Source organism: Balaenoptera physalus (assembly GCF_965194825.1).
Source record: "Balaenoptera physalus genome assembly, chromosome: 4".
Classification (NCBI taxonomy): domain Eukaryota; kingdom Metazoa; phylum Chordata; class Mammalia; order Artiodactyla; family Balaenopteridae; genus Balaenoptera; species Balaenoptera physalus.
In genome coordinates, this window is record NC_138891.1 from 74,191,623 (window position 1) to 74,211,188 (window position 19,566).

Below are 19,566 nucleotides of genomic sequence, written 5' to 3' on the forward strand. Positions count from 1 at the left end.
ATCCATGGTTGCTTTTGTGCTATAACAACATAGTTGAACAGTTGTGAGAGACAGTATGGACAACAAAGCCTAAAATATTTACTATCTGGCCCTGTATAGAAAAAGTTTGCCAACCTGATTTAGAGTAAAGACAGATTGCTCAGATTGAATATGTATTAGGAAACAAATATTGAGATACTAAAGATTATTGTCAGAGTAGCCAAAAAAGGCCAGTTACACTATTTATTTAAAAGTTACCAAAAAGACAAATAATGCTGCTATATAAAATTTTGTAAATTTAAAACAAATTAAGCCATGACTTAACAAAGGCTCAGAAGATACTCAGTTCCTCACCTGATATTTTGGTGCATTGTTGCATTGTGGAAAACTGCCATTGACTTCTCCATTATGTAGCAGATTATTGTCCACTAGATTCCAGCCCCAGCTCTGGTCATCACTGCCCAGCAATGCCACATAACCTTGGCACTGCATGGGGGCTCGTTTTGTGGCAATTCCGATCACTGCCACAGTGCCCAGAGGGCCCTCCCACCACACTTCCCATGCATGGCGGCCCTCACTGAAACCAATCTTGGTCCTTGCACCATCAGTGCTCTGAGCGATGGGGTTTCGATGTAAAGTAAACCCATTCTTCTTAATGTAGACATTCCTGGAGCAGTCGTTAGTGCTGAAAGCATGTTGGAAAGCACGTATCTGAAAAGATGAAAAGCAGACAAAAGAAACAGAAATTTGATTTTTCTTAAACATTAAAAAGTACCCAAACTTTAGGCTACATGTTTTTAAACAATAAAGTTACATATTTTAAGTAATACAATAAGTATTTCTCAAAAATGGCTCACGTTTCAGCAGGGGATCCTAACATAATAAATTATGCAACATTAAAAATAAAACTGCCAGCTGTTTCACTATTGACTAAAATTCTAAACCACAGTATAATTTCTCCAAATAGACTTCTTAACACATCAAAAGATATACACAAGAATCCTTATATTTTAGAGATAGTACTGAAATGTTTATGGGTGACATATCTGGGAATTGCTTTGAAATATCCAGGAATGGAATGGGAGAGTGGGCAGGGTAGACATGAAACTAGACTGCCCATAAATTAATCATTGGTAAGCTTGGTGATGGGTATAGGGAGGTTATTTTCTATACTCTTGTTTATATTCGATATTTTTACATTAAAAAGTTAAGATATGCAGTTTTTGTGTTGGCAATGCTGCCACCAAAAAGAACTGTATTTTAAGTAAAATGGAGAACTTAGTCATATCAGCTCTAGAGTTTATGAAAAATTTTAATAACCACAAACTATCTTAGATACTCAGCCTCCTTGCTAGGTATTACTCATACACTGAGACATCACCACTCTCATTTTACCAAATCAAATAATCCCCTAGATAGCATAAATTCAATCACTAAAATTTATGAAGAGATAGTCATTAACAGCAGCTACCACTGACAGGACAGGATAGTTGACCTTCAGTAATCACCAGTTTTTTAAGCTTCCAAAATAAAGACAATATGAAAATTGCTACTCTGTACAAATAATAACATTCTCTCATGTTTTAATAATTTATAGGTTTTGGTTTGTACGTTTTTTAGAAAATCCCTTCTTTATTCAAACTACCCAAAAGCAGCTGAAGGCTGGGACCTATTGCTTTAGTTAACCTGAGAAATCAGCTCCAGAATCACAGAATTTCAGCATTAGGAAAGACGTTAAAGTTCACCTACTTCAACTCAGGGATGGGGACACAGGCGTAAAGTCAACAGGTAGTTAGCACAAGAGCCCCAAAGAGAAGTCAAGCATCCAGTCCCCTCATCTAGTTCTTATTTACCATTAGCAAGTACTTCACTGTTTAATTGTTGTACTCCAGAGCACAGATTAAAACAAAAACAAAAAACCTCCTTGGTTCAGGTATCCCATATTTTCATAAACGGGATGTAAACCTGAAGTATACCTAAATTTTTTCCAATCTGTTCTTATTATAACACACTTTTAAGCATCTAAAAGTGCTGTACACACCTCAACCATTTGATTCTAGTAAAACATATCTTGAAAAAAAATCTAATCTAACCAAAATTGATCAAACTTCTATAGGAAATACAGATGACAGAAAGCATGTTAAGCAACACCATGGGAATGAAATCAGCAAAATCCAGATTGAGGGAACCTCTCTACAGGGTAAACAACCTGGTTTCTTCAACAAATAAACTGCAGGGGTAAGAGGTGAGAGAGATGGAGGCTGTATCTGTAGACTAAAATAGCCTTAAGAGACATATCAACTGTTTGTCATGGGAACTTTATATAGATCTTGCTTAAATAAACTGAAAATTAAAGATATAACATTTGACATTTATGAGACAACTGGAAACTTGAACACCAAACGTTTTATATTAAGGAATTATCATTAATTTCTTTATACTTTAGATGTAATAATGGTATTGTGATTAAGTGTCCTTATCTTTTAGAGATAGATAATGTGAAAAACCAGATAAAATGGAAAAAAATACACAAATAAATAAAAACAATCTATAGTTCTTGCTACACAGTCTCATGCATAACCTGGATTTTCCATTATAGCAAACAGCTTTAAGACCTAGTTTAGGATGTAAGTCTGAAATTTAGACAATTATAGCTAGATGCCAAGCATAACTGGAATAACTGATGTTACTTGGTAATATGTAAAACATGAACTTTTAAAAAGAAGACAAATCCTAATTAGATTGACAACTCCAAATACTTTCCAGTTTTATGCTATCCCAAGCCTGTTCTCATCATTTTCTCAGTTACCCAGGCTCCCTGGAAATCCTATTTGACCCTTTCTTCTTCCTCATCCCACCTCACCCAGTCAGCTGTCCACCTATGTGGACTTGTCTTCTTGCAATTCCTCTCCCAGCCATCCCCTTCTCTGCTCTATACACTTGCTCCGGTCTTAAGTACCTCTGGTATAGGCACCAACCCCTGCCTTCCTGAATTCACCTTATGGACTGGTTTTTCTAAAGCACAGCTCTTACTTCATCCCTCCTTTGTTCAAATGTCTGTGTTTTCCAGCTGTAAGACAAAGTCCAAACTACAGACTGAAGGCTGTATGTCAAGGACCTCCATGATATATCTAGTTTCAGCTTACCTTTACAATCATATTTCCTATCACAATTCAATCTAACTAAACTATTTTATATCTTTAGCCTTTCCTCTAAGCTACAAATTGTAACAGATGCCTATCTGAAAACTCTTGGGATGTCTTAAAAACACTGTAAACTCTGTGCTACCAAAACTGAACTCGTTATTCTTCCAAAATCTAGCCCAGGTAATCCCTATATCATGTAAGCCAGATACCTAGGAGTCATCCTGAGCACCTCCCTCTTCCTCACCCCTATTTCAAACCTATTGTCAAGTCCTGTAGATTTTATTTCCTAAATTTATTCTAAATTTCTCCCCATCTCTTTTACTACATACTTCCTAATACTCATATTTCTAAGGTCCGCCTCCAACCTGTTCTCCATTCTTAAGTTTGAATAACCTCTAAAAAATGGAAAAATATCACATCACCAATCCTCACACTCCTAACCCCCTTTTGCTTACAATTTAAAATGGCTTCCTTTTGTTTGGCGCCAGTCCACCTCTTCCATCTTTCTCAAACCTGCCTCACTTTTGCTCTCTATGCTCCAGCCACATTGATTATTTTCTGTCCGTCATACTCATTAGGTTCCCTCCTGGAAGGCTCTTCTCTCTCTCTGGCCTATTTATCCTTATCATTCAGGTCTCAGTTCATGCATTATTTCCTCAGAGAAAGCCTTCCCTGACCTCCCTACTTAGTTCAAATTCTCCATTACTGACATTCAGAGCATCATGTATCCATCCTTCGTAGGACTTACCACAAATGCAATTTTACAACTGTGTGACTATTTGATTAATACCCACTTCCCCCCACTAGACTGTAAGTGCCATATGGCAAGGCATCCATAAGAGTCTGTATTTGTTTTTATTCACCATTGCATCTGCAAAACTGAGCACAGTGCCTAGCATTCATATTTTTTTTAAATAAAAATATATGCTGTACAAACCCTCTGCTTTCCATTGCCTTGCTTTTATTCAGGGTACTTCCCCTTAGTAAAATGTTCATATTCTCCCCATCTTTAAAACTCAGCTCAAATACAATCTCAACCTCAAACCTTCTACAATCATCCACTCAACTTGTAAATCTCTTTCAGTAAACTTCTAGTATATATATATTTTTATATCTCTAACAGTTAGCAACAATTTCTACCATTCCTATCTAATAACCACTAGTTATTTCTATACATTTTTTTCTCCTCTACTAGACTGAGGACTTCCTTACTAGGCTATATGACTCCTTCTGAATTAATCTTTTATCTTCAAGATATTCAAGAAAAGTCCTGCAACATCTGAATGTACATGTGATTAGTACAGGTCTATAATACCTACAGTACAAGTAGTACAAAGGCACACAAAGTATTAAAAACTTATGAAACCTAAAATATCTCTGGAAGGATACAGAAGAAATAGGTAACATAGGTTGCCTCCAACCTGGATGGCGGTGGTGTAAGGACAAAAGGAAGACATTTTGCTTTACATCACTTTGCTTCTTTTGAATCATGTATTCTTCACATGAATACATTATCTATTACATATTATTATATGAATCTTGAATCGTGAACATGACTATTACAGACCAATTACAAAAATGTCTTAATTTAAAATAAGTAAAAACAATAAACTTTATGGAAAAGTAAAAACTAAATAAGACTCATGAAATCTACACGTTTATCAGGCACAGTAAGACAAAACTGCAATCTTCTGCACTCTACTATATGAATTACAACTCGTATCCACTGAGAATCTGCCATGTACAAATACTGTCCTCGCAAATTAACATTATTTCATTTAATAGAAAAACAACTTGACAGTTGACATATTAAAAAGCGATATTCCTTATTAAACTAAAACCTGTTTTATTGCAGAAGAATACATTTTACATCTATTTCACATGGAAAAAAAATTTACTCCTTATTCTGGCCCCACTGGCAGTCTAGCATTAAAATGGTATGTTTTCCCTTTTTAGTTGTTAATGTATTTTTATGTTTACCATATTCTAGGTCAGACTTTATCCTGTCTCATATATGCTCTTGGTGACTGCTATTCTGAATAGCTGTTTCCATCCAAACTGAACCCAAGTTTAAGGCCTTTTATTTATATTGCGTGAAGAATCCTCTCAGTCCTACCATTATCTCCTACTTGACATTTTCACTTGCATATGAAGGCAAGACTAATCATAAGAATCTGGCAGGGGAAAAAAGGCAGCAAAAATGGAATCAGCATGTTAGATGACAAATAGAACATAAGGGACACAACATCAAGGTGGAACTACGAAAAAGTTGGCAAGGAAGTAGCTAATAATAGTGGGACATGGCAGTATTATGACTGTTAAGTGGTGCCGATGGGAGGATGTTCTATTAAAGCCTCTATCTTGAAAGTCAGCAGGATGCCTTGGACCACACTCATTTATAAGCCTGTAATATAGTGGAGGGAATTAAAGAGTGCTTGGGCAAAAATAACTAAAAGATGGTTATAAATCAGAGCTTGGAAAAGGTGCGGTGAAAGCACAGATCTGAGAAACTAAGCCGATGTTAAGGCAGCCGAGGTGATTTAATAAAGGGCAGGGAGAAAAATAGGATGAGAGTATTGAAACCTACAACAATGAGGTGGTCTGTTTTTAAGGGTAAAGACTGTGGAAAGTAGAATGAGTGACGGAAACCAGGGATGGGAAACCACCTGGCCCTTCAAAAAGTGTATCGCGGAAGTGGGGTGGGTTAAGGAGCAGAACTTCAACCCAAAGAGAAGAGGATCTTCATGGCGCGGGGAGGTAAGGTAAGGTATTGACTGGAGCGGTGGAAAGGCGGGATGGTGAGGCGAGGCTTCTGACTCAGAAGCTTAGCTGAGAAGCACTGAGAGTGGCCCGGACAAGCGGGACTGGGGGCAGCGGCGGGGCGCGGGGCTCCCTCACCTTGGCCTTGTAGCTGGGCAGGTTGCAGAGGATGTCCGTGCGCAGAGCCTCCTCTGCCAAGCTGCGGGCGCACAGGCTCCGCCACACCTCGCTGTTCTCATCGCCGTGCAGGCAGCGGTACCAGTGCTTGCACACCAGGGCGCAGCTCCGCAGCTCGGACAGCTCCAGGTAGGAGAACACCAACTCCAGCACCCGGCTGGGCAGCCGGCCCCCGGCCCCCGCGGCCCCGGAGCCGGCGCCGGCGCCCGCGCCGCCGCCACCGCTACAGCCAGCGCCTCCCGAGGCTGCCCCAGCCCCCGGGGCCGGCGCCGCCATCACCTCACCAGCCGGCCCGAGGGCCGCCGCCGCCGCCGCCGCTTCCCCCCGTCTCTGCTCCGGAGGCCAAGCCTCGCCTTGAGACCGGAGCAGTTACTCACCGCCCCTTTCACAGACTACCGCCCGGCCCCTCCACCACTCCCGCCCCTGCCCGGGGGCGTCCGCCACGCGCCCCGCCTCACTGAGGGCAGACGCACCGGCCGCACGGGCGTCCCCCGCCCCTCCCCCGCGGCTCAGCGCGGGCGCCGGAACGGCCCGACTCGCACGGCCTGCCTGTGGCGCGCCCGTGGCTCCGCCATGCGGGTTGAGGGCACGAAGCAAGGGCGCACGCCCAGCTCACGCGGTTCCTCTCGGCCCCGGATGTGACTGTTTGGCTGAGGCGCCTCCCGCCTACACTAGATGGGATTGGGCGCCCACGGGTGAGGTCATTACCAGGCGCCTAGGAGGGAAGCTGGAAGCGCAGGTATGAGGCTAGTGCCGGTGGGTTCCAGGCTATCCTCCGGTGCCGTTTCCCCTTATTAGTCTAGTGGTTTCGCGTCGGCTTTTCTGGACCCCTTTTCCTATAAGTTTTCGCTGAGTCGTTTGGGTCCCTGCTTCACTTTAACAATCTAACGCATGAAACTTCCCTCTTCTTATTAGCCGATCCTTCGGCAGGTGAGGTCGTGTTTTTCTGGTCAGGCCCTCTTGTTCTCCCTTAGTACCAGTGCTTATCAGAACGTGTGTCCTAGCGTGTAGACAGCATGCGAGGTCGCCACATTTGAACGCCTTACCCCCCCCCCCCCACAACCCCCAGTGTTTGGATAACCTTCAAGTGCCGTTTAAGTGCTAATTAAGTGCTACATTCTTTTGGACAAAATGTGGCTTTTCCTAGTCTTTCCTACTAACCCACGATTGGTAGGCGAATTAAAGCAGTGTGTTTTTAACTGAGAAATTCCAATAGGGAGAATGACATGGAGGCTACAATTATAGAAGGCTTCTTGGAAGGGAAAGAGTTTCAGCATTATTTAGTCATATTGCGTTTTCCTAGGTGGCCAGAACGTTTTCTGACAGCCTTTAAAGAATGCTTGGTACGAGAAAATAATATCTATCATGTGAGCCAGGCACCCTACTGAGGCCCTTTACAGGGGTGTTTATATAACTCTCAGAACAACTCTGTGAGATAATTATTATAATAATAGGTTTCACAGATTCCCTTAGTAGTCAATTCCACTGTCTTGCCTTTATGTAGTAAGGAATCTTTCCAAAAGCTCCCTTACTGTGTATAATCCATTTTTTGTTCTCCAGTAAAAACAAAAGAACAGCACCTACCATCTCTACTCTCTGATAGGTGGTGTTTGGTTATTACTTGGCAGTCCCTTCTTCCCAGATGTTTTTTCCTCCAAGCTTAGTAACCCAGATTCTTTTCATTCTTACTAGTGCCAGTGCCACAGCCCTTCAGCCACTTCTGTTGCTATCTAGCTTCTCCACATCGAGGCCAGCTTTGAAAAACTCAAACATGTCAAGAAAAGTTGACCTATACTTATTACAATGATAGTGACTACCACATTATTTAGATCTCAGTCTATGGAGTTTTATTTATTATTCATTTTTCAGCTTTCAGCCATCCAAGGAAGACGGTCCAAGTTTTGTCTGGAAAGGCACTGAAGTTTCTTTTACAGCTTCAAGGATAAGTAGAGTCAGTCCATCCAAGAAGGGGACAAAGAACAGACAGAATGAACAGCTTTAAAGGCATAGACACTTGAAAAGGACAAGTGGATACATGGAGGTATGACAGGAGTAAGTGTTTAGAGTAGAGAGCATTCAGTTATTAAAGACATTGCCCTCTATCCTGTCTGCCATGGTGTGAGGTAGAGCCTTTGAAGGATCTGATGAAATAATTCTGGCAAATCTTGTCCGGTCAGTGAGGTGACTTTTTGTGGCAAAGTACCCCCCAAGTGGCCCAGGTAGGATTTCAAAGTAGGAAAAGATTTCCTTTATCACTACCTCCTTTTCTTTCTTGCCTGCTCAGCACCCTCCTGACCATGTCCCCTCCCCCATGTTCAGTACCCTCTTTCTGCCCTCTCACTGTTTAGAACTTCCATCTTTGCACTGCACCCTTTATAAAAATGTTCTCATAGTACCCCACCTTCCTCGCCCCCTCTCACTCCATGATCTCATTAGGTGTTAGAAGGAAGGAATCCATTATCTAATTAAACTGATTCACAATGGGATATGATTAATTGCCATGCTTGACCCTTTAGGCATCTACCTAGGAGAAAAGCTAGTTGACTTGATACCTGAGTGTGGGGATAGTGGTACTTAGCTATTTCCAGGTAGGCTTTCCAGTCCCAGTAAAAGAAAAACAAGAAACAACTCATTTCTGAAAGATTATTTTGATTTAACCCATATGTAGTTAATTTTTCCCACTACTTCGTACCACAGCAGTCCAATTGTTTAACACTTTTTGATGGTGATCTGCGAATGTGTTTCAAATAATAACAAATAATTTTAATTTTGTAGACTAAGTAAACAGGTGATCTGGGGGGCTCTCGTTGAATCCCTGATCAATACTCTGCATGATAAAATTAAAAGCCTCGAATGTATGGATTTCTGGGGCTTTCCCAACTGTTTTTCCTAACATTCCCCATAATAGGTCTCTAGTTTAATTTTTCTGACTAGCTAGGTGATCAGTGAATATTATCCATGTGGTGTAGAGATTAGAAGTTTAACTTGTTCTTTACTCTGGTGCATAGAGGTTAAGGTAGAGCTGACCTTGGACTTGTAATAGTCCAAGAGTTACTACTGCTTCCATTATGGAAAAATTTACAGGAACTGTGTTGTTGTCTATAATAGTCTCTTTAAGTACAAAATTCATTTATTGCCTAACTTCTCACACTTTGGGGTGGAGTTTAACCAAATGTATCTTTAAAATTGAGTTAATCTTTTCTGGAAAAGAGTTATATTAGGAAGAAAACCTGCTAAAACTTTTGTCTGCTAGTCAGCATTTACTTAGGTCCTTTGTGAGTAGATCTGTGATGGAGAAATAGAAGTACTAGAAACCCTGCCTCATTCTTGTCTTAGCAAAAACCGAATATATCCCAACAGTGATCCAAAACCTATATAGACACAAAATCCTAAAGCTGTAGGGGGCAGAATTCTGGACTTTAAAGTTAATTCATTGTAGAAAAATTAAAACTCTGACTTAGGAAATAAGTGGTCAATACCCTAAAGATTCATGACAGAGTTAAATAAAACTATTTGTAACTTTTCAGTGATTAATTCAAATTTCATATTTTAAGGTAGGATGTTGTATTTATCATGTAAGTCAATAGTCACCACAAATGACAGTTCCTAAGCCTAAATAATATTAATACCTTTCATTTTAAGTTGTGTTAAGTGTCCTTTTTCCTTGTTTTATCTGGAACATTTGGCAAGTCTTTGTTATGGTAGAAAATTATTTAACTACTATTTCAGTACTTGTCGGCAAAAATCAAACCACCAGAGTTCCCTGTCTTTATCTGCCTTTGAGTCATTTCCTCTCCAAACCTCTCCTTTAAAACTTATTTGTTTCAGTCTCTATTTAGTTTCCTCTGTTTGCTAATTGAGTGCTTCTGCTGAAATTTAAAAATGTATCTTTTTGTCTTTTTCCCATTTTGTTATCTATATGAAAATTGCTATATCTGATTTTGTGGTCTTGTTTCTGTTACTTCGATTATTATTAGATTGGTGATTTTTTGCAGTCTAGTTAGTGATTTTGTTTGTGTGTGTGGCTAAAAGTGGAGGAAATAACCTTTGTGTTGGGAATAGAAGTTTTAGGCAGATCGCCAGATTATTTTAAATTATTTTTCAAAACAATTTTAGGAAATTTATCTCTGTACAATTGAACTAAATTCAGGTATCGTATCTGAAAATAGTAAAGCAACTATGGCAGTTTCTTAGTAGATAAATTCTCCCTTGTCTTGTGGAATGAAAAATTAAATTTATCCAGATAGATTTCTTTACTTCCTTTTGACCATTTAGAGTTGTATAAATTGCCCCAATTTCCTTTTTTGCTTTGCACAGGAGGTAGTTATGACAGGGGGTAGTATTATGTGGCAGCTACAATTATAGATACAGGCTGCCTAGTGTATCAGGAAACTAAATTTTGCACATAAGTACTACTGTTATATAAGTTCAAGTAGGTGATAATGTGATTAAAAATATGTGAGTATATTTAGAAGCAGTAATGAATTATTAGCAGCTTTCAGTCGTTTTCTACACTTTCAAAGAATACTAACAAGTTAAACCTGTTGTCAAGTAGAATTGTTAGAAAAAGGTCTTCATTGTTTAGAAGTTTAGGATCCCTTTGTATTAGATCCCAAGTACAAATCCTAAGAGCCAGGTGACTTTGGGAAAATTATTTAACATTTCTGAGACTCAGTTTTACTATCTGTAAAATGGAATAATATTTACCAATCAGAAGTGTTGTTTTGAGAATAAAATTAAATAATGTACTGAATTAGTCTCCGATGGTAAGACCCAAGGGTTTGCATTTTTAACCAGTTCCCCCGATGATTATTGGTATAGTACAGGTTCTCAAATTCTAGCATACATCAGAATCACCTGGAGGGCTTGTTAAAACACATTGCTGGGTACCAACCCCAGAGTTTCTGATTCAGTGGGTCTAGAGTGGGGTCCAACAGTTTATATTTCTAACAAGTTCCTAGGTGATGCTAATGCTCCTGGAGACCATACTTTGAGGACCATTTGTGTAGTATATATGATGCCACTTTGACTAGCCTAATAAAAGTAAGAGAAGTGACAGTGGTAATATTTGTTGAGCCCTCATTACGTACCAGGCACTATTATATGTGCTTGACATTTATTATGTCATTTAATCCAATCTGATCCTGTGAAGTGGATGTTATTATTACCCCCATTTTATCGAGAATGAAAGTGAATTATAGAGAGATTCAGTAATGTGCCCCAAAGTTGCCCAGCTGATAGGTAATAGAGCTATTCAAACCCAGAGAGTCTAGTTCCAGGGCTCATTCTCTATAAACATTATTCATATAAAGGATATAACCTGATGATTGTGCAGCCCTTTCTTAAAAAGGATTTTTCTTAATTTAAAATAAATATATTTATTGTTTATTCTTATGTGAGCCTCACATCAAGGGCTGGAGGACCAGGCTTACCTGTGCCCCTGATGGCAAGGAAAGCCCATATAGGCATGTGCCAGCCAGGTGCACCACAATCTTGTGTTCAACTAGGCTTTGTAGGCTTGATCTTCAAATGTCTTTTTTTATTGATTGAGTTTTTTAGATGTCTTTTAATAATTAAATGAAATATTGCTTATTGAATTTGTCTTTCGTGAAGTTCTTATATAAAACGTGAGATTATAATTTTTCCCCCCTCTTCACAGAGTCATCTGGGCCATTATGTCAGTCAAGTGGACTGGTGGACATTCTTCTCCTGTTCTCTGCCTGAATGCAAGTCAAGAAGGGCTAGTGGCTTCTGGAGCAGAAGGTGGAGATCTCATGGTTTGGGGTGAAGATGGGACTCCATTAGGACACACACGCTTCCAAGGGGCAGATGATGTTACCAGTGTCTTATTCGCTCCCTCCTGCCCCACCAAGCTCTATGCCTCACATGGAGAAACCATTAGCATACTGGATGTCAGGTCTCTCAAAGGATCCTTGGACGATTTTCATGCGAATGAAGAAGAAATCAACTGTGTTTCATTGAATGAAACTGAAAACCTTCTGGCTTCTGCTGATGACTCCGGAACAATCAAAATCCTAGACTTGGAAAATAAGAAAGTTAGCAGATCACTGAAGAGACATTCCAATATCTGTTCTTCTGTAGCTTTTCGGCCTCAAAGACCTCAGAGCCTGGTGTCATGTGGACTGGATATGCAGGTGATGTCTTGCAGAGAGTACTTGGGTAATTTCTAGATGGAATTTGGTAACAGAATCAAATTATTAATTGGGCTAAATATATCTTTCCATTTTCTGTTCTCCACTGACATGTCTTATGTATTTATGAAGCATAAGCTTTACTTCTACTGCATGTTTAATGCTAACTTGACAAAGTCTAGTAGATTTTATTCACAGAGTGATTATTAATCTTTTACTCTTCCTTTCTCTATGCTTTAAGACATTCCTAAAACATGAGAATTCAAATATTTGATTCTAAACATCTGTTTAAATAAAGTCATGCTAAAGTCAGAGTTTATCACCCACTCTCTACAAAGTCTGTTGTTTAAAAAAAAAAAAGTTGGAGGGCCTGGATCTACTATTGTTTTTACTCTAAAAATCACTGGAGTGAGAATAGTCATGGCTTCTCTTTGGTGAGCATTTACTACTTCCCACTGCTTTACATATGTTAGTTTCATTTTAATCATACCCTGATCATTACTATTTCTTTTTTAGAAATGAGGAAACTGAGATTCAAGTTAAGTTTCCCCACAGCTGTCTGAATTGGGATTCAAACCTCAATCTCTCTGGCTTAAAAGTCTATATTTTTTCTCTGTGATACCAGAGATATTTAAACAGAGTATCATCGATAATGTGGTAGAAACAGTTCTTGGTATGGGAACAGATGACTTCTAGAAAAAGAACCATTGTTTATTAATGACGTGTGCCCAGCACTGTTCTAGGCATTTAATCTACATTCCCAACTATATATTAGTATCTTCTAAGACTTGTGGCCACTTCTTGGCCAGTGGTCTTTACCATTCCCTCCTCTACCCTCCACACCTCCTTATAATTCAGAAATAATGAGGCTAATTTTAGTTGTTGTCACTATGACTGCCACCCCTCCCCGCAAACTACTGGCATTTAGTAGGAAGAATCGATGGTTGTCCTGCAGTGCTGGGGCAGCCCCTAAACAATAAAGAATTGTCCGACCAAAAATTTGTAGTGCCTCTATTGAGAATCATTTTACACCTTCAAGGCACAGTGACCCCATAATCTCTAAACTCCTTTTCTACTCCTAGGTCTTGTCCAGAACTTTTATAAACCTCCTACGTTTTCTATCCTAGTGGAGATAATCTGCTTACTTGGTTGGGCAGAAAGACCTACACAACCAGTCAGATATCTGTTTTAAGTAGGCAGATTGTACAGTGTCTGTTTGACTAGTCTTTCTTTCATCCTTAAGCTATACCAGTTTTCAATCACTGGTTCATTAATTAACTACTAGGCATGGCAATAAACAATTAGGTGTGCAGCAATCACAGATTAGATAAGAAGCAAGCACCCAGAATTTACCATTTTACCTCCAGTTCTAGATGAGAATGTTTAGTGGCAGGCAGCTGCTAGAGAACAGTATAGGAAATAAATGTTTTGTGAGAAGAAGGCTTAGGTAATTGCTTTTTTTTGTTTTTTTTTGGTAATTGCTTTTTTTTTTTTTAATTATTTTATTTATTTATTTATTTATTGGCTGTGTTGGGTCTTCGTTTCTGTGCGAGGGCTTTCTCTAGTTGGGGCAAGCGGGGGCCACTCTTCATCGCGGTGCACGGGCCTCTCACTATCGCGGCCTCTCTTGTTGCGGAGCACAGGCTCCAGGCGCTCAGCCTCAGTAGTTGTGGCACACGGGCTTAGTTGCTCCGCGGCATGTGGGATCTTCCCAGACCAGGGCTTGAACCCGTGTCCCCTGCATTGGCAGGCAGATTCTCAACCACTGCGCCACCAGGGAAGCCCTTGGTAATTGCTTTTTGATTTGACTGTCAAGAATTGCTAAAAATTCACTGTAGATTAACTTCTGCATTGGGTTGTGATATAACAACAGTGGCCAGGATAATACAGCCACACTTTAAAAAAATTACTTCTTTAACTGACATTGAAACTATAATTTCTTCCAATTTATCAGTATTTCTTAAAACCTGATTATCTGGTATTTTTCTAAACCTTAAGAATAGCCAGTCTACGGGGGAGTCCAAGAATGTAGGCATAATAGTGGAAGGGAGTTCTTATCAGGTTAATGATGAGTTATTTCTCTCTGAACAAGTGTGTTTTATCTCAAGGCAGGAATTGAATTATTGCCACATATAATAGATGTGTTCAACACACCTATCTTTATTATTATACAAATTATAAAAATTATACCCTTTGATTTAGATCGGTTTAAATAGGCAGTGCAGGCTTCCTTGGTGGTACAGTGGTTAAGAATCTGCCTGCCAATGCAGGGGACATGGGTTTGAGCCCTGGTCCGGGAAGATCCCACATGCCGCGGAACAACTAAGCCCGTGCGCCACAACTAAGCCTGCGCTCTAGAGCCCGAGAGCCACGACTACTGAGCCCACGTGCCTAGAGCCCATGCTCTGCAAGAAGAGAAGCCACTGCAATGAGAAGCCTGCACACTGCAACGGAGCAGCCTCTGCTCACTGCAACTAGAGAAAGCCTGTGTGCAGCAACAAAGACCCAGTGCAGCCATAAATAAATAAATAAAATTTTAAAAATAAATAAATAAAAAATAAAATTAAATAGGCAGTGCTTACTCAAAGAGGCAGGGACCTTAAGAATGAAGTATGATTTATTAATACACTTGAGACTGCTTAATCTTTTATTAAATAGGCCCAAAATAATATTCATAATATATGTATAAGGTATAAAAAATAACATTAAATAAATACATGTGTACCACCACTCAAATATAGTTTTATCTTGTAAGGACCTTTGGAAATTTGAAGCCATCATGGATTTCTGTAGCATACACATTGGTTTTCTTTCTCTTTCATTTCCACATTTGAAAATAAATGGTTCAAAGGTTTGTTCTTTCTGGAGTTTGAAAGATCTCTAGTACAGAACTTAAGGATTGGGACAGTGGAGGAGCCTTTTTTTTTTCCCCCCTTGAAAATGAATCTTTTATGTGGAAATAAATGTTTTTGTAGGAGAAATTTTTGAGCAGGGTCAATTTGATATGCTTGCATTCACTTCTTAACATTTGCCAGTTGTCCACTTTTTCTCCCTTTGACGTTTTATTGGACCTTAAGCCCTCAACTCTTGTATACTTTTCCTTCAAATCAATTTTCTTTAATATTCTTTTCCTTTAATACCTTACCTCTCTTGCTTAGGGTGATACTGCTTGATGAGGTGGTTGAGAAATTGTGAGATACCTTGGACTCTTGGGCAGTTAGGAAGAGTAAAGAAGTACAAAGGGAATGTCCAGGCAGGAACAATCTGGGAATCTTCAACACTTGGAAATGACTGCTGGGTTGGTAGAATCTGAAATGGCTATTAACACATTTAGATGATTTAAGTAAATACAAAAATGTTTAAGCTGCTGAAAACACTTCGGGTGTAGTTCATGTTTGGATGTCTTGGGGCAGAAAATATAATCCAGGCATTATGGGGCTATGTGAAAAAGAACTTGGGGATACCTGCCATACAGTTAAGCTAGTAGATTTTAGAATGTCCATTTTCCTTGTGTTCAGGTTTTTTATAGAGATTATTGCCATGTCAAGTTTTTTTTTTTTGGCTGCGTTGGGGCTTCGTTGCTGCACACGGGCTTTCCCTAGCTGCGGTGAGTAGGGGCTACTGTTGGTTGCAGTGCGCGGGCTTCTTGTTGCGGAGCACGGGCTCTAGGCGTGCGGGCTACAGTAGTTGTGGCATGCGGACTCTAGAGTGCAGGCTCAGTAGTTGTGGCGCACGGGCTTAGTTGCTCCGCAGCATGTGGGATCTTCCTGGATCAGGGATCAAACCCGCGTCCCCTGCATTGGCATGTGGATTCTTAACCACTGTGCCACTAGGGAATTCCCTCAAGTTTTATTACTCATTCATTTTTGTTACATTTTCTGATTTTTAAAATTTTACGTTATTTCAATTTATTAGTATTTTGGCTTCACCCATACGTATAACAATTGCTGGCCTCTTGGTATAATGTTATAAATCCAATCCAAAGAGATTTTCAGTGTCTTCCCTAGTATAAGCAGAATATAAGTGTTACTAGATGTCGCTTCTTTTGAAAGTAGGCTGAGTTAAAGGAAGTTACCTTGAATAGAAAACCAGATCCTTAATAATCAACAGTAGTAATCTTGTCAATTCAGATCTGTGCTTTTGACTAAAGAAGGTTATGCTTATTCTAATGTCCATTTTACATTGTGAGTCATAATTCAGGGATAGTACTAGATGGTAAAGTACAGCTGTCTATTCTCTCTGAAAGTATGAAGAATATTTTCTTTTTCAAATTGGTTGCTATGGAAAGAAAATTGCTAGATAATAGAGTAAAATCAGTTCACAGAGTCTATTGTTTTGTTTTAAACAGTTTCTAATTAGCATTTAATTTAAATTCGCTTAGTAGGTCCAAGATCATGGTAGGGAACAACAACAAAAAGCTAAGTATACCAGGATGTCAAATTTATCAACAGACTTGTTTAGAATTTCTGCTCTTTTCTCCAGGTACTATGCTAGACATTAGCAAAGATGAATTAAATCTCAAGAAACTGAAAAGCTAGTAGTATATGTCAATTAATAGAACAGGAATTAAATATGGGAAAGAGAGAAGGGGCTGGAATAGTTAGGAAAGCCTTCCTAGAGGGACACAATTTGAGCTGTGCCCCTAGGATGAGTAATTTGGGTAATGTGAAAGGAAAGGAAAAGCATTCCAGATAAAAATGATTTCAGTGGTATTCTAGTTTAGTTTATTTAGTTGATAGGTATTTTTACTTGTAACAAGCATAGACGAAAATTAATAAATTTCATAATCTTCAATTTTACCTGCAGAGATCAGGGTAGAATGACTCAAAGAAACTGGCATCTGCTTAAGAATTTGGATTACACTTTAATGGGTTTGTTAATCGAAAATTACTCAGGATCTTGTTTTCTAAATTCTATCTTCCTTACTGCCCATTGGCATTCTAGTTTTGGCACCAGGGTTGCATCCCACTGGCATGTCGTGGTGCCATCTGAATTTTTTTTTTTTAATATTGCAGGAAATATATCCTACTAATCATTCTCAGACTACTTTGATGATTTTGTTAGAAGTGGAATAAACATGTTAGTTAAACAAACTGACTAGAACCGTAACTATGTAACTTCCTCTTATTTAAAGGTGATGCTGTGGAACCTTCAGAAAGCCCGGCCACTCTGGATTACAAATTTGCAGGAGGATGAAACAGAAGAAATGGAAGACCCACAATCACCTGGTCAGCTTTTAAACCCCGCCCTAGCCCACTCTGTGTCTGTGGCATCATGTGGCAATATTTTTAGTTGCGGTGCAGAAGATGGTAAGATTCGAATCTTTAGGGTGATGGGAGTCAAGTGTGAACAGGAACTGGGATTTAAGGGCCACACCTTAGGGGTATCCCATGTCTGCTTTCTGCCAGAATCCTATTTGCTGCTTACTGGAGGGAATGATGGGAAGATAATGTTGTGGGATGTAAGCAGTGAAGTTGAGAAAAAACAGAAGAGTCCTACAAAACATACCCACAAGAAGAAAACCAAAAGGGCAGCTTATACCAAGCAGGGTGGAAACACTCATGCTTCAGTAGCAGGTGAAGACGAACATGGCAAAATTTTACCAAAGTTAAGTATTGAACATGGAGAAAAAGTGAACTGGCTCTTGAGTACAAAAATAAAGGGATACCAAAATATATTGGTAGCTGATCAAACTAATTGTATATCTGTATATCCCTTAAAAGAATTTTAAATCCAATAAAACATTTGAAAAACTGCAGAACTTTTTATGGGTTAAAAAAAATCCTGATTCTTCGTTTGAACTATTTGTCATATGTGGAAATAATACCATTCCATCATATAAATTTTAAAACATTTGAGCAAAAGGAGATAATTGGGTAACACTTCTTATAGTAAATGACATATTAAAATTTGGAGAAAGAACTAATATTCACTGAGTACTGATTGTGTACCAGCCATTTTACATGTTTTCTTTCTTATTCCAAATCAATGAAGTGGGTTATTTCCTTCATTTTTTGCCACAGGAATCAAGACTCAGAGATGTTAAGTAACTTGAGGATCCAAGAAAATTGCAGGCACGATTACTTACCTGCAAAGGATCTTCATTGTCTTGTCAAGCCTCCTGCCATAGGGAAGCCCACATCCTGATCCAAATATGGTCACCGCATTAGTTATAACATTAGTAATTTCTGATCCTAGGATGTTATGAGGAACTTTACCAAGTTGAAAGAGGAAACCTGTTCTTGCTTGTTCTGTGTAAAGCCCGGAAGGCTTTGCTGACAGTCACCTTTTGCCGTTTCTTTTTTTTTTTTTTTTTTTTAATTTGTGGCTGTGTTGGGTCTTCGTTTCTGTGCTAGGGCTTTCCCTAATTGTGGCAAGCGGGGGCCACTCCTCATCACGGTGTGCGGGCCTCTCACTATCGTGGCCTCTCTTGTAGCGGAGCACAGGCTCCAGGTGCGCAGGCTCAGCAATTGTGGCTCACGGGCCCAGCCGCCCCACGGCATGTGGGATCCTCCCAGACCAGGGCTCAAACCCGTGTCCCCTGCATTGGCAGGCAGACTCTCAACCACTGCGCCACCAGGGAAGCCCCCTTTTGCCGTTTCTAAGAAAAGTGTTCCAGGTCAAATCAGTTTAGGATATTACGAAGCAATCCAGGCTGTGATGCTGATAGGACCAAGAATAAGCTGAAGTTATGAATAAGCAGAAACTCTGACTAAGCAGAAGATGTAAGGTAGATAGAAGAGGTAGAGAATAGAAGCCAAGACAGTATGTTGAGAGCAAGTTTTCTTTTCATCATGCCCTGGATTGCTGATTTCTCTGCATGTTCTTTCAACTTCTGCTTAAATTGCCTACTCTTATATTCAAAGGTTTAAAGAGAGATTCTGATTGGTTACCATTATCCTTGTTTGTGGAGAACTCTTTGATAAGCTCAATTTTAGTCAGAATGTTTGCTACACATGACAGAAACCAAATTCAAATTGACTTAAAGGAATAAAAAGGAATTTATTGGCTCCCGTAACTGAGAAGTCCAAGGATAATCAGGCTTGTACTGCTGAGGTAGCTAAGCTGAAAGGATGTGAGTCTTATAGGTGCCTCACCTGTGAAAAGTCTTTCCTAGGGATGGAGAGAGAGAATCCTCACAGTAATGTTGAGCCTGGAACCAGCCATGCCTGAAACAAGTTATTTCTGGAGCTTTTTTTTTTTTTTTTTAACTTGTGACTAAAAGGGTCCTGACCAATTAAGTGGGCGGTCAGTAAATATTGTTTAGTGATCTCACTTAAAATTTAAAGCAAGGAGAATACCATCTTGGCCCTAAAAAATTCATTGACAAGGACCTTGGCCTGAGTATTGAC

The 19,566-nt window shown here is 39.5% G+C and overlaps 2 protein-coding genes across 18 annotated transcripts in view; one reads left to right on the plus strand and one right to left on the minus strand.

Moving 5' to 3' along the window:
* Window positions 1-6,583, minus strand: part of FBXO45 (F-box protein 45) — a gene marked incomplete at its 5' end in the record, with an annotated part of 57,437 nt that extends 50,854 nt beyond the window's left edge. The window contains 2 exons of one of the 2 annotated variants that reach the window (XM_082458697.1): window positions 334-690; window positions 6,024-6,338. In XM_082458697.1, the coding sequence (XP_082314823.1) occupies window positions 334-690; window positions 6,024-6,338 (672 nt within the window). Of the gene's footprint in view, window positions 1-333; window positions 691-6,023 lie in introns of both variants that reach the window. The other variant, XM_082458696.1, reaches the window with a different exon arrangement.
* A 103-nt stretch (window positions 6,584-6,686) lies between these two features.
* The window catches only part of WDR53 (WD repeat domain 53), a 51,975-nt gene continuing 39,095 nt past the window's right edge, over window positions 6,687-19,566 (plus strand). The window contains exons 1-4 of one of the 16 annotated variants that reach the window (XM_082458683.1): window positions 6,687-6,801; window positions 7,932-8,114; window positions 11,722-12,217; window positions 17,349-17,975. In XM_082458683.1, the coding sequence (XP_082314809.1) occupies window positions 11,738-12,217; window positions 17,349-17,945 (1,077 nt within the window). In that variant the 5' untranslated portion in view covers window positions 6,687-6,801; window positions 7,932-8,114; window positions 11,722-11,737 and the 3' untranslated portion in view covers window positions 17,946-17,975. The other 15 variants (XM_082458682.1, XR_014262654.1, XR_014262655.1 and 12 more) reach the window with 15 other exon arrangements.